The 18,292-nt window shown below is 42.1% G+C and overlaps 1 protein-coding gene across 2 annotated transcripts in view; it reads left to right on the top strand.

Annotated features, from left to right (window-relative positions):
- Positions 1 to 18,292, top strand: part of LOC149447646 (adhesion G protein-coupled receptor F5-like) — a 266,556-nt gene that overhangs the window by 208,626 nt on the left and 39,638 nt on the right. For both annotated transcript variants that reach the window (XM_089652270.1, XM_089652269.1), the window contains exons 6-10: positions 3,018 to 3,121; positions 6,123 to 6,181; positions 7,679 to 7,818; positions 13,452 to 13,670; positions 16,869 to 17,069. In XM_089652270.1, coding sequence (XP_089508396.1) covers positions 3,018 to 3,121; positions 6,123 to 6,181; positions 7,679 to 7,818; positions 13,452 to 13,670; positions 16,869 to 17,069 — 723 coding nt within the window. The remainder of the gene's footprint in view (positions 1 to 3,017; positions 3,122 to 6,122; positions 6,182 to 7,678; positions 7,819 to 13,451; positions 13,671 to 16,868; positions 17,070 to 18,292) is intronic.

The raw sequence follows: 18,292 nt of genomic DNA on the forward strand, positions 1-18,292 counted from the left end.
CATGTTAAAAAGGTTGAAAGGGTTTTCGAAAAGTTGAGGCATGAACAGTGATCCTAACTTCAACCAATTGTTTTTGTTCTGGATAGGGTGGGGAAGAGTGAAAGTTTCTGACAAGTTTTTAATTTTGTCTTTGGAAGATTCTCCCTTGTTTCCTGTTTCTATGACGCCAGTACAAGGAATGTGGGGTGCGGATGTCATTGGGACAGGATGTCACAAACAGCAAAGACGTCTTGTTCAAAACTGTAACTCTTCCTCACTCTGCTAAAAATATGTTTTTGACTGTACACCCGATGGGAGATTTTCAGTCACTTCCTGTCCCTCAGTTTTACAATATTTCCAACACTAGTATTCCTGGACACAGCCTGGAGAAGGAAGGTGCTACAGCAACTGCCAGCAGGTTGACTAAAATCAGCATAGACCGGAATATATGTTGCCAACACACCATGAATCCATAATCAATGGTTCAAAGGTTTATTGAAATTATTAGCTCACGATAGGTGAAAATGCAACATTTTAGGGCCTGCAAGATCTCTTATCCAGGTTTTTCCCATTTTACAATACTGTGTGGCCTGAAAATACTGCCCTTATTGTGATGCAGTCGTGAATGTGCAGTTTCTTCCATAAGATCAGCTGCAACCAGTTCTTTTTTGAACATATAGAAATGTTGTCAATGTTGATGTACCAGCCAAAGATGCAGATTTTGCTTTAAATGGTTAGTTCACCTTTACCAAAAAAATGCCTAAACACATAAAGGGTGCCTGTAGACAAAAACAAATTGTACAGCTCTCACTAAAGCTGGACTTGCTATGGGTGTAGGCCATGTATGTGCCTGGCCGAAAAGCTCAGAGAGATGGCGTCATCTCGCCCTGCCTTGTTGCTTGGATGTTGCTGAGAAACTCGCAGCCATTACTGCTCACCCCCTCTACTACAGGATCAGACCTTCAAACCCCCCCCCCCCCCCCCCCCGCACATTTGCTGTTCACTTTTTCCTCTATTACAGCCTCACTGAGCTCAGAGCTACTGCGAAGTGACAGGGGAGAGAGCATGCATGTTAGAGGGTTTGAATTTGAGAAAGAGCTCACTCCTGTGATGGTGGGGGTGAGCATGTTTGCTTAGACACTCATGCCATTCAAACCCATTAACACGCTCTCTCTCTCTCCCCCATCAAAGTAGATCTGAGCTTAGCAATACTGAGATGGAGGAGATTGTGTACCACACATGGGCAGGGGTTTGAAAGCTCCCTCCTATGATGGTGAGGTCAAGCAATGACAGCTGGGAGTGTCTTAGCAACATCCTAACAACAAGGCAGGATGGGATAATGCCATCTCTAGGAGTTTTTCAGCTAGGCTTTGGGAGGTACAGTGCCTTGAAAATGCATTCATACCCTTTGAACTTTTCCACATTTTGTCATGTTACAACCAAAAACGTAAATGTATTTTATTGAGATTTTTATGTGATAGATCAACACAAAGTGGCACATAATTGTAAAGTGGAGGGAAAATGAGAAATGGTTTTCAACATTTTTTACAAATAAATATGTGAAAAGTGTAGCGTGCATTTGTATTCAATACTTTTGTAGAACCAACTTTCACTGCAATTACAGCTGCAAGACTTTTTGGGGATGTCTCTATCAGCTTTGCACATATACAGAGTGATATTTTTGCCCATTATTCTTTTTAAATTAGCTGAAGCTCTGTCAGATTAGATGGAGAATGTCTGTGAACAGCAATTTTCAAGTCTTGCAACAGATTCTCAATTGGATTTAGGTCTGGACTTTGACTGGGCCATTCTAACACATGAATATGCTTTGATCTAAACCAATCCATTGTAGTTCTGGCTGTATGTTTAGGGTCGTTGTTCTGCTGGAAGGTGAACCTCCGCCTCAGTCTCAAGTCTTTTGCAGACTCTAACATGTGTTCTCCTAAAATTGTCCTGTATTTGGCTCCATCCATCTTCCCATCAACTCTGACCTGCTTTCCTATCCCTGCTGACGAAAAGCATTCCCACAACATGATGCTGCCACCACCATGTTTCATGGTTTGTATGGTGTGTTCAGGGTGATGTGCAGTGTTTGTTTTCCACCACACATAGCGCTTTGCTTTTAGACCAAAAAGTTCAATTTTGGTCTCATCTGACCAGAGCACCTTCTTCCACATGTTTGCTGTGTCCCTCACTTGGCTTCTTGCAAACTGGACTTCTTGTGGCTTTCTTTCAACAATGGATTTTTTCTTGCCACTCTTCCATAAAGGCCAGATTTGTGGAGTGCATCACTAATAGTTGTCCTGTGGACAGATTCTCACACCTGAGCTGTGCATCTCTGCAGCTCCTCCAGAGTTACCATGGCTGCTTCTCTGATTAATGCTTTTCTTGCCGGAACTGTCAGGTTAGGTGGATGGCCATGTCTCAGTAGGATTGCAGTTGTGCCATACTCTTTCCATTTTCGGATGATGGATTGAACAGTGCTCCGTGAGATGTTCAAAGCTTGGGATTTTTTTTTTATAACCTAATCCTGCTTTAAAGTTCTCCACAAATTTATCCCTGACCTGTCTGGTGTGTTCCCTGGCCTTCATGATGCTGTTTGTTCACTAATCTTCTCTAACAAACCTCTGAGGGCTTCACAGAACAGCTGTATTTATACTGAGATTAAATCACACAATTGCACACTATTTAATAATTAAGTGACTTCTGAAGGCAATCAGTTCCATTAGATTTTAGTTAGGGGTGTCAGAGTAAAGGGGGCTGAATACAAATGCACGCAACACTTTTCAGATATTTATTTGTAAAAAAATTTGAAAGCCATTTATCATTTTCCTTCCACTTCACAATTATGTGACACTTTGTGTTGGTCTATCACATAAAATCCCAATAAAATGCATTTACATTTTTAGTTGTAACATGACAAAATGTGGAAAATTTCAAGGGGTATGAATACTTTTTCAAGGAAGTGTACTTCCCTATATGGCCCTTTATGGTCCAGGACTATGTTTGTTTGACCCGTGGAATACTTTGTTTTACAGTTACTACAAAACTGAGTCTCACAATCTTGAAAGATTTTACGCCTGATTTTCTGAACCCAGCTTCATCCGCATACCAAGAATGCAAAAACATTCTGGAAAATTCGGTACGTTTAAATTTTCAGCAGAGATGAATATGTATAAAATGAAACATTGCTCTGAATTTTTATATGGCCTCAATTATAGACATGAACTGAATTGCTTTCCTTCAGATTATTGATTAATCTTACAAGTTGTTTCTAGAGGTATCCAAAAGATAAGTGTTTACATTTCCATAAAGGAGAAGTACAGCGAAACCTCTTTTTCCTGTACTTCTCCTGAGGATCACAGGAGCGCAGTTTGTTCTGCAAACCTGTGACCCGCTTTCAGCTGACAGCAGGCTGAAGTGCATGAAGCCCGCTGTCGGCTGACGTCACTCAGCCGGTCCAGGCTGGGGAAAGATCCCGACTAAAGTCGGGATCCACCCCGGGGTCTGGAGAAGCTCTCCTCTCAAGGATCTGCTGAGAGCCTGAGCCAGCCGCTCCCTCCCCCTCCACAGCCCAGTGCTCCAGTGAGTGGGGGGGGGGGGGCAGAGCAGATAGCGGTCACTGACAGTCACTGCTCTCTGCTCAAAGTGGTGGTGATCAGCAGTCATGTGATTGCTGAGTTTTCACACTTAGAGCCACCGGGGGACAGATGCAGCATCGAACCAATGCTGCATCCACCTAGGTAAGTATGATTTGAAAAAAAAAATCCCATACTTCTCTTTTAAAGGGCAAAACGCCCCAATAATTGGTCTCTAGGTTTTGAAAGGAGGCAATCAGGCTGAATCAGTGACTATCCTCCTAGAACTGAGGATGTTTCCAGAGATGGGCTCTCTAGGGCTCCACTCTTTATAGAAGCCTTAGGCTCCTTTCACACAAGCTTTCCAACAGTGTTAATTTCTTTGACGAAAATATTTTCATCATAATTTTCAGTGACAAAAACTGAAAGAAAATCAATTCAACTTTTCGTCAATTGACGAAAATTATGACTAAAATCAATTCCAAAATCTGTGTCTGTGTGGTTTGTTCAAACTTTAATAGCATAAATAATATGTTATTAGATTTTAGATACTCCTGGAGTATATAATGAGTTTGGAAATTCTAGAGAAATGCTTAAATAATGCATTACAATTTAATAAATCCCATTCGATTTTAGTCAAATAAAATGTACTGGAGATTTTAGTCAACTAAAATACAAGTAAAACTAAAACAATTCGGATGACTAAAATACAACTAAAACTAAAATGGCATTTTAGTCAAAAGACTATGACTAAAACTAAATTGAAATGTGATGTCTAAATTAACACTGCTTTCCAGCCAGGTCTGCCTATCAGTTTTTCAGGTGGACCTAATTGGAAAATCCATGCAAGTCTATGGGCAGGCAAATGTAAATGGAGGTGTGTCTGTTTACATTCACTTACCTCTGAGTCCATCCAGGTCCGGAAAAAAAAAAGGGAAGAGGTCTCTGCAATTATTTCTGTTTTTCCGCTCAGAAACTTGATTGATTGGACCTTAACATGATGGTTGTTTATATCCAGCTGCCCATAGATCTAATATAGGACTGGAAAGCGTTGTTTTTTTAAAATGGAGCTTGCCTGTGAGGCTTTATACATCCAGCTCATAACTTTCTTCTAGTCTTTCCAAAGACAGGACTGCTGCAGCTTCTCCTCAAGGTTCAGTACACTCCCAGGTGTCACTAGACGTCCCAGGGACATTAGTGCACTCCCAGAGAACATTAGCTTGACCTGCAAGACCTTCTGCATCCCACTCCAAGTCCAGTTAGACCATGTTTGAGGATTTCATCAGACAACACTACTGCAAGGCTTTCGCTGTGTGGACTACATCCGTATAGGTGTGGGTGTTTGGTTTCCATGCCCGTCTGCCTAATGCCCCCCTTCCTGGCCTTTATATGGGCACCGACTACACTGATGACAACACTGCTCAAAGGATTTCTCTAAAGGGGACCTGCCACCCAATTACAATATTCCCTATTACCACACCATTTTGGGACAGGGCCACCTAGTGGCAGACTAGCTAACTGCCCCCCCTTCCTTACAAACAGATCAACAACACAGTTATTCAGAATTAAGAAGCAATCTTTACAATTTAATGGAAATTGCATATGTATGGCAAGCCTTTCCTATAGCTTTAAAATGTTACGATTTGTTTTCACAGGCTTACCATTTTGTTTTCACAGGCTTACCATTTAACTATTGATTCTTTAAAGTGTGTATGAAGCCAAAACCTTTTTTCGATTAGTATAGAGTGGTAAGGAACCCCTGTTGTGTCTCCACTGGAGAGATTCACTCTCTGTATGTGTCCTGATGACCACTGTCACTAGGACTGAAGGCAATGGCAAAAGCTAATTTTTGTAGTTGTCACTGGAACAGGAGTGGAGGAGAAATCATCCAATGGAGACACTTGTTAAGGTGACAGTTGTCTAAGAGGGAGATTCATCTCACTTTGTAGAGATCATGGCTTCCTTCCTGTTGTGTCTGGTACAGGCAGTGAAGAGAAATCGTATCAATGGGACATAGACAGGAAAAGTTTTTATTTATCAAAAAAAAAATAAAGGTTTGGCTTTAGATTGTCTTTATGATTTTTTTTAATATTTAAACTAAGTTTTAGACTTAGTTTAAATATTAAAAAATTGAAAATAAAGTTCAATGTCTGTTATTTCAGGTATTTGTTTTAAGTTTTCGATGGAGTAGAGAGACTACTGTCAAGTTTCTATTTTGGTCTGTGTCACTGCTGGAAAAACTACCCTCTGTGTTTGTCCTGTGACCACTCTCACCAGGACATAAAGTGATGGGAAATCCAAATGATTTCAGTTGTCACTGGAACAGAACCTGTTCCGGTGACCACTAAATAGGGGATTTTCCTCACTTCAGTGAGTTTCACTCTGACTTATTCCTGTTTCACTGGGACAGGAAGCAAAGTAAAAAAATCTGCCAGGGGTTTTAGTTCCTCCAGACTGCTTCTACAACCCTACTTCCCTAAAGCAATCATACCTCAATAAAACATAGTACTATATCCATGTCTAGGTTGTTCCTAACCCTATATCTACATTTTTTTTGTTCTCCAGTTTAATATATCTTATAACACGCTTCCTGGCTTCCAATCAGCCAAAGTTACTAGTTTCAGGTAAGAAATTATTATGAGGATGTAGTGTTGTAAAATTCTGTAGCTATTGATTTTTAGACTTATAGGAAACACACATGCACTGCAACAAAGAGACAGCAAGCAAAAAGATAACATAGTCCTGCTTGGTAAGGAATAGAGAGTAATACCAATGATATGTGAAAGGATATAAAAAAACAGAGGGCACACTGGCCTAGTGCCTTACCTTAAAAAACATTTATTAAAGGAATAAAGATGGGTATCGTACTCACAAATGACAATAAAGTCAAAGGCACATCATAAAGAACAGCACTGTCCAATGCACACTACGTGACTGTCCGCAATGGGAACCCTGGACTTCCAACAGGCTAACATGTTTCGAGGACTTGCCTCTTCTTCAGAGCCATTGAGTCCATCCCCAAGTGCAGGAATATTTGGGTTTGCTGTTTTCGTTAATGATATGTGAAACCCTGGGCAAGATGGTCCAGCATCTATGACCCCTGCTTCACACTGTGCATTCCGGTTGTGGGTGTGGGAATTGCATCAATTCCCATACCTGCAACCACCCGCAGCCAAATCGTGCTACTTTTGCAAGATGCGCGGGGCTGCCATTCTAAATGGCACCCCATGCATCTCAGTCCGCAGTGCAATTGCAGGTGCTGGAACTGCTGAGAAACCGCATGGTCAAAAAGACCATGCAGTTTCCCTGTGGCTGCATTTTTGTGCGGCTCACGCAGCCTAGCAGCCCATTCAAATGAATGTGCTGCCATGCCCGAGCAAACATGGGCCCGCACTAGTGTGAACTGGGCCTAATAGCCTGTACCAACAGGTTTCAATAGACAAAAGTCACATATTTCTGAGATCATTAAAATTCTTCACAGGTGCATTTGACCAGCTTCAAATTGCTTTTGCATTTCCATATTATGGGGAGAGAAGCAGCCTAAAGAATAACATTAGATGCTGCCCAGAGAGGACTTGAGCAGTTGGTATAGAGCAGCCAAACTCATACAGGGTTCCTCAAGAGTTGTCTAGGGGCCCCTTGATCTGTTGCCTGGGTCACTAGGCCAAGTGGCCTCCCATTTGATGGTGCCTGCATAGTTCTGAGGCATTACACTAATGATCTTTTTAGCTGTCTATACAGCCTTGTTTAAACTTGCTTTACAGTCTGAGGAGCAATCCACTTTCGGATCACACTTCAGACACCAATAGACAGGCAGTCAGGAGGCATTGTATCACCTCCTTACCACCTGTTTTAATTCCCTAATTGCTGGACAGCCACTTTTGGATTTGATAAATTAGCTGTGTGAATAGGAAAACATAACAAGCATACAGTGGGGTTTTCTCAAATTTGACTGCAAATCTGTAAAACATTTTAAGTTGTTTCTGTTTAGTCATAGATTATAAAGGAAATAATCCTTACTGTTTTTCTATTCTCTTCAAAACTAACAGAAAAAAAATGTTGACTAGATGGATTTGGGCTTTGGTTTTTGCACACCGTGATATTTGTTTTTTAAATTTCAGACCTGGGAGCGTCATTGCAGATTACACTGTGGTCTCAGAACCTACCACTGCGGATGTACTTACCACTGCCAATAATGCTTTAATAAAAAACCTAGCCACCACTGCCTACACAGCAACTTCTGTTACAACTATGGTCCAAGGTAAGACATTTAGTTGCTTTGTTCCATAAAATGTTGGCTGAAGGATGTTGTATGCAAATAGTACAATTTGTTGTACTATCGTTCCCTGATTTCCTCTGTGACTAATGAATCTGGAAGCGATGATGATTTTGTCACTTCCAGTTTTCGAAACTATCATTTCCTGTGCTTGACTAGCTGCTATGGAGGGCAGGGGAGACATTGAGGGTCTAATATACCCTTGATATCTCCATAAAGATTACCTGTCGCGTGCCCAGTACTATCATTTAGGTTGCTGGTTAGCTGCATTTTAATAGTAATAACATTACATTTTTAAAAAAATTAAAAAATTAAATAAAAATAATAAAACAAAATTTTAAAGCACCCTCGTTCCCCACCTCCACACGCAAATGCAAATGCAGCCAGAGATCCAGCACATGTATGTAGACAGTGATTGCAACAGATAAAGAAAGGTGCAGCGCTAAAAGTAGACTGTTAAAATTAAGCACTATATACAATAAATATATAAAAATATATATCCATATGTAAAAATTAATAACTCAATAATATGCCCATATAAGGTGACAGTGCAAATCACATGTAAATATACCGTATTTTCCGGCATATAAGACGACCCCCTACTTTTCCTGTTAAAATATAGGGTTTGAGCTATACTCGCCGTATAAGACTACCCCTCTTCCAACGCACACCAAATAAAAATGAAAAAACATCAGATTTGATTTCAATATGGTATGCTATTTCAGTATGGTATTCCAATGATGGGGTGCTATTCCTCCCACTGACACCAATGATGGGACAGGATTCCTCCCACTGATACCAATGATGAGGCACTACTCCTCCCACTGACACCAATGATGGGGCACTATTTCATCCACTGACACCAATGATGGGGCACTATTCCTCCTACTGATACCAATGATGGGACACTATTCCTCCCACTGACACCAATGATGGTGCCCCATCATTAGTGTCAGTGTGTGAGGAATAGTGTCCCATCATTAGTGCAGTGGGAGGAATAGTGCCCCATCATTAGTCAGTGGGAGGAATAGTGCCCCATCATTGGTGTCAGTGGGAAGAATCGTGCCCCATCATTGGTGTCAGTGGGAGGAATAGTGTCCCATCATTGGCGTCAGTGGGAGGAATAGTGTCCCATCATTAGTGTCAGTGGGAGGAATAGTGCTCCATCATTGGTGTCAGTGGGAGGAATAGCACCCCATCAATGGTGTCAGTGGCAGGAATTGCGCCCCGTCATTGGTGTCAGTAGGAGGAATTGCGCCCCGTCATTGGTGTCAGTGGGAGGAATAGCGCCCCATCATTGGTATCAGTGGGGAGAATAGTGCCCCATCATTGGTATCAGTGGGGAGAATAGTGCCCCATCGTTGGTGTCAGTGGGGAGGAGGAATAGTGCCCCATTGTTGGTGTCAGTGGGGAGGAGGAATAGTGCCCCATCGTTGGTGTCAGTGGGGGAGGAATAGTGCCCCATCATTGGTATCAGTGGGGAGAATAGTGCCCTATCATTGGTGTCAGTGGGGAGGAGGAATAGTGCCCCATAATTGGTGTCAGTGGGAGGAATAGTGCCCCATCATTGGTGTCAGTGGGAGGAATAGTGCCCCATCATTGGTATCAGTGGGGAGAATAGTGCCCCATCATTGGTGTCAGTGGAGAGGAGGAATAGTGCCCCATCATTGGTGTCAGTGGGAGGAATAGTGCCCCATCGTTATATCAGTGGGAGGAATAGTGCCCCATCATTGGTATCAGTGGGGAGAATAGTGCCCCATCATTGGTGTCAGTGGAGAGGAGGAATAGTGCCCCATCATTGGTGTCAGTGGGAGGAATAGTGCCCCATTGTTGGTATCAGTGGGAGGAATAGTGCCCCATCATTGGTATCAGTAGGAGAAATAGTGCCCCATCATTGGTATCAGTGGCAGGAATAGTGCCCCATCATTGGTATCAGTGGGGAGAATAGTGTCCCATCATTGGTGTCAGTGGGGGGGAGGAACAGTGCCTCATCGTTGGTGTCAGTGGGGAGGAGGAATAGTGCCCCATTGTTGGTGTCAGTGGGGGAGAGGAGCGGCTGCTCCTTCTCTCAGTTCGGCCGCTCGATTTTCGCTGGGCTGCTCGGCTCCACCTCCTCGTCGGTGATTGGTCGCCTGTGTGCCTTTCCAGTGCTGGCGCCAAATCACCGGTGAGGAGGCGGAGCCGAGCGGCCGAACTGAAAGAAGGAGCAGCCGCGCTTCCTGGACCGGATCATCGTGGGACCGGAGCCAGGTAAGGTACAGCAGCCCCTCTGCCCACACCTGTACTTAGTGTCCCTCGAAGAAGTGCCACCCTTACACCGGCTCGCTGTATACCGGCGTATAAGACGACCCCCGACTTTTCAGAAGATTTTCATGGGTTGAAAAGTCGTCTTATACGCCGGAAAATACGGTAATATATCTACAATATCATGCTACTAACGTGACAATTGTGAACACGTAATAGTGCTAAAAAACACCACTCCAAACTATGACATATAAAAGTCTACAGAATATTAATAGTGAAGATCCATCCAAAATGGTCTCAGGTAGGTGATCCGTATGCCTCTAATGATCATTCAGGTGATGTGCCAGGAGTATATGTTAAGATTGCGCACTCACCAGATGCGAAATCATAATACGCATTTGTGTATATAGTTGTCAGCTGGAGGTCCCCTTTGAGGATATAAGCAGCCTGGTCTGGTCAGAGAGATCCCCTTCCCCTGGGTTATCTGCAGCATCACTGCCGTCCTCCAGAATGGGCTCTGTAGTTGTATTGGCTCATAAAGATCCAGAAAGAAGGATGCGCATAGTGTAGTATTGAAGAATGCTCATTTATTATAAGTAGCCAAAACAGCAGCCAAAACAGCAGAAGAAAATGCATTGACCATATAAGTATTCAAGATGGCCGCCGGACCTCCTCGTGGTCTCGGTGGCATGACGTCACCGCATACAGCTCCTCCGTGACGCGTTTCATGCAATTACACGTATTCTTAAGGGGTGTGCTCGGATCTGTTATTGCAACACACATCATGATTTCACTATGAACATCAGCGTGAGAGCAATAATTGTAGGGCCACCATTCATGGTTAACTCTAAACTGACAACCTCTAAAGGCTTTCAAAGCATCACCTATAAAATAATTTTAAGTACCGAAGTTTGTTGCCATGTGCACTTATGAGTCTTGGCATGTTTGATATCCATTTATTCAATGCAACCCCGTATTTTCTATTTTACCAAAGCATTGGGTGTTACATTGTGTTTGTGTGCACTAAAATTTACTTTAGCATTTTTCTTCTTGAAAATGTGAGTTTGATAATATTTTGCACAAATATCGTGTGACATAAAAAAATTGCACTGGCCACCATTATGTTCTCCCGGGCTTCTGCTTTCAAAAAATAGATAACATTTGGGAGTTCTCAATAATTTTCTAAGAAAAAATGCTGATTTTACCGTGTGTGGAAATTTTAAATTGGTTGTAAAAGGCTGAAAGGTTTTTACCTTCATGCATTCTATGCATGAAGGTAAAAAACCTTCTGTGTGCAGCAGGGTCCCCAGCCCCCTCAATACTTACCTGAGCGTCATCGCAATCCAGCGATGTGAATGACAGCCTCAGCTGTCCCGGGTCTCTGCTTGCTCATTGGCTGAGACAGCAAGCAGGAGCCATTGGCTCTGGTTGCTGTCGATCGCAGCCAGTAAGGAGAGAGAGAGGGGGTGAGGCCAAGTCGTGGCTCCATGTGTGAATGGACAGAGCAACAGGTTTCCCCATAGCAAGCTGTTTACTGTGGGGGCACTTGAAAGAAAGGGAGAGCCAGGAGAGCCTGCGGGGGACCCAAGAAGAGGAGCATCCAGGCTGCTCTGTGCAAAACCAGGGTTTTTTGAGGGGGGTTTTAGGTTTGGATAGCATAGGGAAGGATTACAACCCCTGTCAAGTTTATATTGCTTTATGTGCTCCTACTAGGTAGATTATCCATCTCTATTGGTGGTCCTGATAATTGTTTTTGAGACTGAGAACTATAGAAACTCTGTTGCCAACTGAAGGGGACATCTTTTGCAGTGATAATTGTTTTAGGAAAATCCCCCTCAATCTGTAGAGACCACTTCTTACTTTCTGTTGTATCTTTTGGGACAGGAAGTAAAAGGAAAGACAGGTAAACCAATAAACTGACAGGGGTTTTAATTCTTTCTTACACTATTAAAAAACAACACATGCAGTGCATTTCTACAATACATGCACATTATCCCACATTTTATCCCAGTTAAAGACCCTGCAAGTACAGAAAAAACAGCTGATCTGCCAGAAATGCACTCGGTTCCTAAGTCCTGTTGTGAGTGGTGTCAGCCCTGCCTAGTTTTCTCTTGCCAAAAAAACACTTAAACCACTTCCCGCCCATAGGATGTACCCGTATGTCACCGGGCTGCAGTGGTTACATCGGGACCATGGCTGCAGCTGTTGTCATGACCCCAGTATCAATCTTTTCAGCTGGCAATACTGAATCATGTAAAAGTGATCTGAGCAGCTGTAGAGCCCCTGGATTGCTTTTACATTTTACAGAAGGGCTATCCTGTTCCACTAAATGAATGTTGTTCATCCTTTGCGGTAGCAATAAAAGTGATACAAAAAATTAAAGAGATAGTGTAATAAAAATTTTTAATAAAATAAATAAAATCTTAGAGTGCCTCACCCCCCCCTTAATGCTCACGCACAAAGGCAAATTCATAAGTAGGTCCTGTACACATATGTAAATGGTTGATCACACCACACATGTGAGGTATCGTTGCGAATGTTATAGCTAGAGCAATAATTCTAGCGTGTAACCCTAAGCTGGTAACCTGTAAAGGCTTTAAAAGGGTTGCCTATGGAAATTTTTATGTAGTCGTCCTTCCACGGGCATATTATGTATCTGTTTACTCTGAGTAACATCATCTGGTATATTTTACCAAACTATTGGATATTATATTGTGTATTTGTGCATTAAAATTCATGAATGTATATTAAAAAAATAGAGTTTGAACAAACCGCTGCACAAATACCGTGTGACATAAAAAAAATGCAACATTCACCGTTTTATTCTCTAGGGCCTCTGCCTAAAAAGAAATATATGATGTTTGGGGGTTCTAAATAATTCCAGCAAAAAAATGCAGATATTTATATATATATATGAGAGAAGCGTCAGAATTGTCTTGGTATTGAGGTGGCTAAACCATATGAATAATAGCTGACATTTGCAAGCAGCCCTGTCAGTGTCATATATGGTTCCTCCCAACTCTCTAACTGACACTTTTGTTGGACAGCTTGCCTTGTTACAAAAAGTGGAAAAAATTATGGATCTGTTGGCAGGATAAGCATGTAATTAAACTGTAAAATGTTACTGGCGAAGTACCCATCCATGGGGTGACAATGTGTGAGATTGTGCAATTTACCAGCAAAACAAACAGTTGTCATCATGTTGAAGGAAGTAGAATATTAAGGGAGTTACTGGCAGGATCAACAGATAACAAAGCTATAAAATGTTACAAAGTGATTCTTTTCTCTTTGTGTTTGCTGAAGGTAAACGTCTGCCAGATAGGTTTGCAATATTGTAAAATCAGAAGGTGATTTATTCTCTTTCATTTTCATAGGTTGGAGCACCATCAGCGTGAGCCCAAGCAACATTTTTATTAATGACAATGTATATCTAATATGTACAGTGAATGTCACCACTTACTCTGATGTTTTCTGGTACTTCAATGGCACACAGAAAATAGGAAACGATTCAAATTGGTCATACACAACAAACAGTGCTGCCGGTGGCATCCAATCTACCTTAATTATAAGCAAATCATCATTAAATAATTCTGGTAAGATTTTTTCTTTTGTTGTTTAAAAGAGGATATGCTTAAATATGACAAATGGAAATATTGTGTACCTTCCTATATACTAATATTGAGGGTTCACTTTTTATAAAACTGTTGTGCACTCTTTATGGGGACCAATTTTCCACCCTTTCCTCCCTTCCCACTTACCTGAATCGTGGGGGGCTTCTCCCTGGGGTATCCTGTTTTGTTTAAATTAAGCACAGCTGTACAGATGGATCAAAGATCTATTAACAGGGATTTGTGAGTGGGAAGACTATAAGTCCCATCTGCCACCATGACAAAGGGACTCACAGGGCATGCTGGCACAAGTCCATTGATTACTTCCTTTAGCCCCATAACAATATTAGGGTTTCAGTGTTGGCCATAGCTACAAATTTGAGGGTACTTGTTTCAGATGAATATGATAAAAATAAACAAACAATGTGGTCAAAAGAAAATAGAATTTAAGAAGGCATTACTAGAGGGATCACCAGCAGGAGAAAGGAGGTTCTGATTCCCCTATATTAGGGGTCTCCAAACCTTCTAAACAAAGGGCCAAATTTACTGTTCTTCAGACTTTAGGGGGCCCGGAGTGTGGCCGGTGGAAGTAGAAAATGTCCTGACATCAGTGCGAATAAATAATGTTCTATCTTTGGTATTGGGGGAGGAATAGTGCCTTATTGTTTGTGTCAGTGGGAGGAATTGTACCCCATCATTGGTGTCAATGGCAGGAATAGTGCGCATTGTTGGTGTCCTTGGAAGGAATAGTGCCCCATTGTTGGTATCAGTGAGAATAGCAATGCCCCTTTGTTGGTGTCAGTGGAAGAACTAGTACCTCATTCTTGGTATCAGTGGGAGAAATTGTGCCTCAAAGGCTGTATAAAGCCAAACAAGGGGACACATCCAGCCTCTGAGCCACAGTTTGGAGACCACTGTCCTATTCAGATCTTTAGTTATCACTAGAAGGATCACCAGCAGGAGGAAGGAGGATATGATTCCTCTATATAGATACTTGACTAGACCTCTTTTAGAATACAGTTTCCATTTCTGAAAACCTCACCTACAAAAATATATTGATAAGACAGAATGGGGTTTATTTACTAAAGCTGGAGAGTCCAAAATCAGACTCCCTTCTGCATAGAAACCAATCAGCTTCCAGGTTTCATTGCCAAAGCTTCATTGAACAAGCTGAGGTTAGAAGCTGATTGGTTTCTATGCAGAAGGGAGTCTGATTTTGGACTCTCCAGCTTTAGTAAATAAACCCCAATGAGTCCAGAGACTGGCAACACAAATAGTGAAAGGTCCGGAGGATAAAACATATCTGGAGAAACCTAATATGTACAGTCTTAAAGCTCTACCCAAAAGGGGAGGTTCTGCTATAAATGCTGGCACCTTTGGGGAGCAGGGGGGAGTAGGTACCCGATTTTGACAGGTACCCGCTCCCCCTTCTACTTCGAACGCCCAGGCAATTGGAATCAGAAGTTTTCCTAGCTCCCACCCCCCCCCCCCAGTCTACTGGGACACATTCGCAATACGCAATGTTCCTTGCGCATGCGCAGTGGACACCCGGCTGTGGAGCCCCAAGCTGTCACAGCCGGGTACCCACACTTGATGCCAGGGACAGACTAGGGCCGGAGAGGGGTGAGGACACCACTGGGACATCGAGGGACAGGTGAGTGGCTGTTTTTAAAAGTCAGCAGCTACACTTTTTGTAGCTGCTGACTTTTATTTTTCTTACAGGAGACTGGGGCTTCATTTTAAAGAGAGACAGGAAATGGGGAGACATAATTGAAACATTTAAATACAGTACATGAAGGGTGTTAATAAGTTTCAGGAGGGCACTAATTTCATTATGAAGCCAAGATAAAGAACAAGGGGACATGACCTTAAACTAACAGGAGGAAAGGTCAAAACTAAACTTAGCAGAGATAGTGGAGATAGTGTGTCAGTCAACAGTAAGTGGATTCAATATGCTTGATACAAACCTAGATCTATACTCAGAAAAATAAATTACAAAATCACAAATACTGTATATATACACTGTATATATAAAAATGGGGCAGACTCGATTGACCACTTGTTTTTCTTCCTGCCATCACTCTTCTATGTTTTGAAAGGTCTGTACCTATGTATGGACCTGGGGCTGGGACGCGCTTTGCACATGCGATGTATTGATCACTATTTCAATGCTCTTCAATGCAAAAATGTAAAAAATAATTTTTAATGTTATTAATGTGGGCACATTTGTTATGTTTTTGCATTATATTATTATTATTATTATACAGGATTTATAGAGCGCCAACGGTTTGCTCAGCGCTTTCCATTATAATGGGAGACAATACAGTAACAATAGAGTTCAATACAAGAGGGATTTGAGGGCCCTGCTCCTTGGAACTTACAATCTAGGAGGGAGGGGTGAATGGTACAGTAGGTAATCACTGTTGGGGATGGAGTGGTTGGAAGAGTAGAGGATTCCAAAATTAGCAGAGGGCGGGATAGGCTTCCCTGAAGAGAGAGGTTTTCAGTGATTGCCGAAAGGCAAGTAGAGTAGGTGATAGTCTGATAGATTGGGGTAGGGAGTTCCAGAGGATGGGTGATGCCCTGGAGAAGTCTTGGAGATGAGCATGGGAGGAGGAAATAAGGGAGCTAGAGAGTAAGAGGTCTTGCGAGGAGCGGAGCATACGGTTTGTGTGATATTTACAGATAAGATCGGTTATGTAATTTGGGGCAGTGTTGTGGATGGCTTTATGTCATTGTTAGAGTTTTAAATTTTATCCGTTGGGCAACTGGGAGCCAGTGGAGGGATTGGCAGAGAGGGGTGACGGATACAGAACGGTTAGTGAGGTGGATGAGTCTGGCAGCAACTATGAACTATATGAACTATATGAACTATGCCCCTAAGAAAATTATTTATTTCTTTGTGCAAATCAGGTGCACCTAGAAAGAAATACAGTGGCAACTGCCAGTGACATGACTTTGCTTTGACATGGTAATCAGCCTGGCAATCATATGGCTTTGTTAGGAAACAAAGCCAGGTGCTTTTTTCTAAGCATTTATTTAGGCTTGCGGAATATGTATCACTATCCTCTAGCTGCTGAGAAGTTCAAAGAAGGATAAATAAAATGTATGCATTCAATGAAAATGTTCCATTATTATTTCACAATTTATTTTACCTTTGTTTATACCTTTTTTGTTTTTAAGGCAACTACCAGTGCAACATAGTTCTGAATACCTTCACTTATACAGCAGTCTCGACTATACAAGTTAATACTCTGGATCTGACACCGATGAACTCAGTTGTTACCTGTAACAACACGAAGGTTGGAATAATTCAGTGCTGCACAAAAGGAGGAAATGTGACATTTAATCTCACCTGTCAGAAAACTAGTGGAAACATTGTTGGTAATTATTCCAAATTAAAAAAAAAAAGAACACAGCTGTCTTTTTTTTTTTTACAAGATGACTTCACTTTCCTGCATTCAGATGGTTCTATTTGATGTTACAATGAGGGAGAAGTGGTCTAAAGGCAAACAGGTTCTGCGATGCTGTCTGTTTAGAAAACCCATAGTTTTCTGTGAAACCTGTGTTGTGAGTGAACCCTGCCTAAAATGTTTATTTATAAACATCAAATAAGCAAAAAAAAACAGGAAAAAAATGGCTTAATGTGGTAGTAAAGCCACATTTTTAAAAATTGCTGACAGGCAAGATATTTATGACAGAAGAGATCTTGTCAGTCTCTTTGTCATAAAAGCTTCCTCCTGCCTGTCAGCCATCATGTGCAGTAGATCAGACATTTGGGGGCCCTCTGTACAATGAGTAACATCATTGTGACCATTGAAGCGGCTGAATACACAGAACCTGGAAGGAAGACCCGGCAAAGATGAAAATGCTTGGGACCCAATCACACCGCAGCGCTGGATGGCTTCTTTGGCAGGTAAGTCTGCTATAATGTGCTTGCATTCTGTGCATACTAGATAGCATTTACCTGCAGGGACCCCCTAAAAAGAAAAAATACTGTGGACTTTACTACCACTTTAAAGGCTGGTTCACACTGAAGCACTTTACTGTGCGATTCAGTGCGATGTGATTTTCAGCCCATTCATTTGAGTGGGATGAAATTGCACTGGATCGCACCAAAAGTAGTGCATGCACTTCTTTAACAAACGCAGTGCAATCGGATCCCACGGTACTTCTGTACCATTCAATCTAGTGCAGGCAAACACACTTTGTTTTCTAACTGCATCTGGGGTGTCATTACGATTACATTGAAACCTGCAACAGATCGCAAGAGCGGTGCATTTTGAACACAGAAACGCACATAGAATAAAATACAAAGATGAGGATCTACCAGCAGCTGTTTAAAAGAAAATAAGCATCTTCAGCTGCTGTGTTCACCTTCTCACCAGCATTGTTCACTGCAGACTCATCTCACTGATCTAGTCCTGTCCTTCAAGATTATATGGTGCTCATCATCATTCACCATTCAAACACCTCTTGTCGAGGGCATCATGGCATGTGCACCCCCCCAAATCCAGATCACAGTAGAATGCTGCACCATTTTCTGCAACATTTAGGACACCACCAGGGGCGGACTGACAACTCATGAGGCCCCAGGGCAATGGGGG

Source organism: Staurois parvus, unplaced genomic scaffold, assembly GCF_062004578.1.
Source record: "Staurois parvus isolate SC_StPar_1 unplaced genomic scaffold, SC_StPar_1.0 ptg000678l, whole genome shotgun sequence".
Lineage (NCBI taxonomy): Eukaryota > Metazoa > Chordata > Amphibia > Anura > Ranidae > Staurois > Staurois parvus.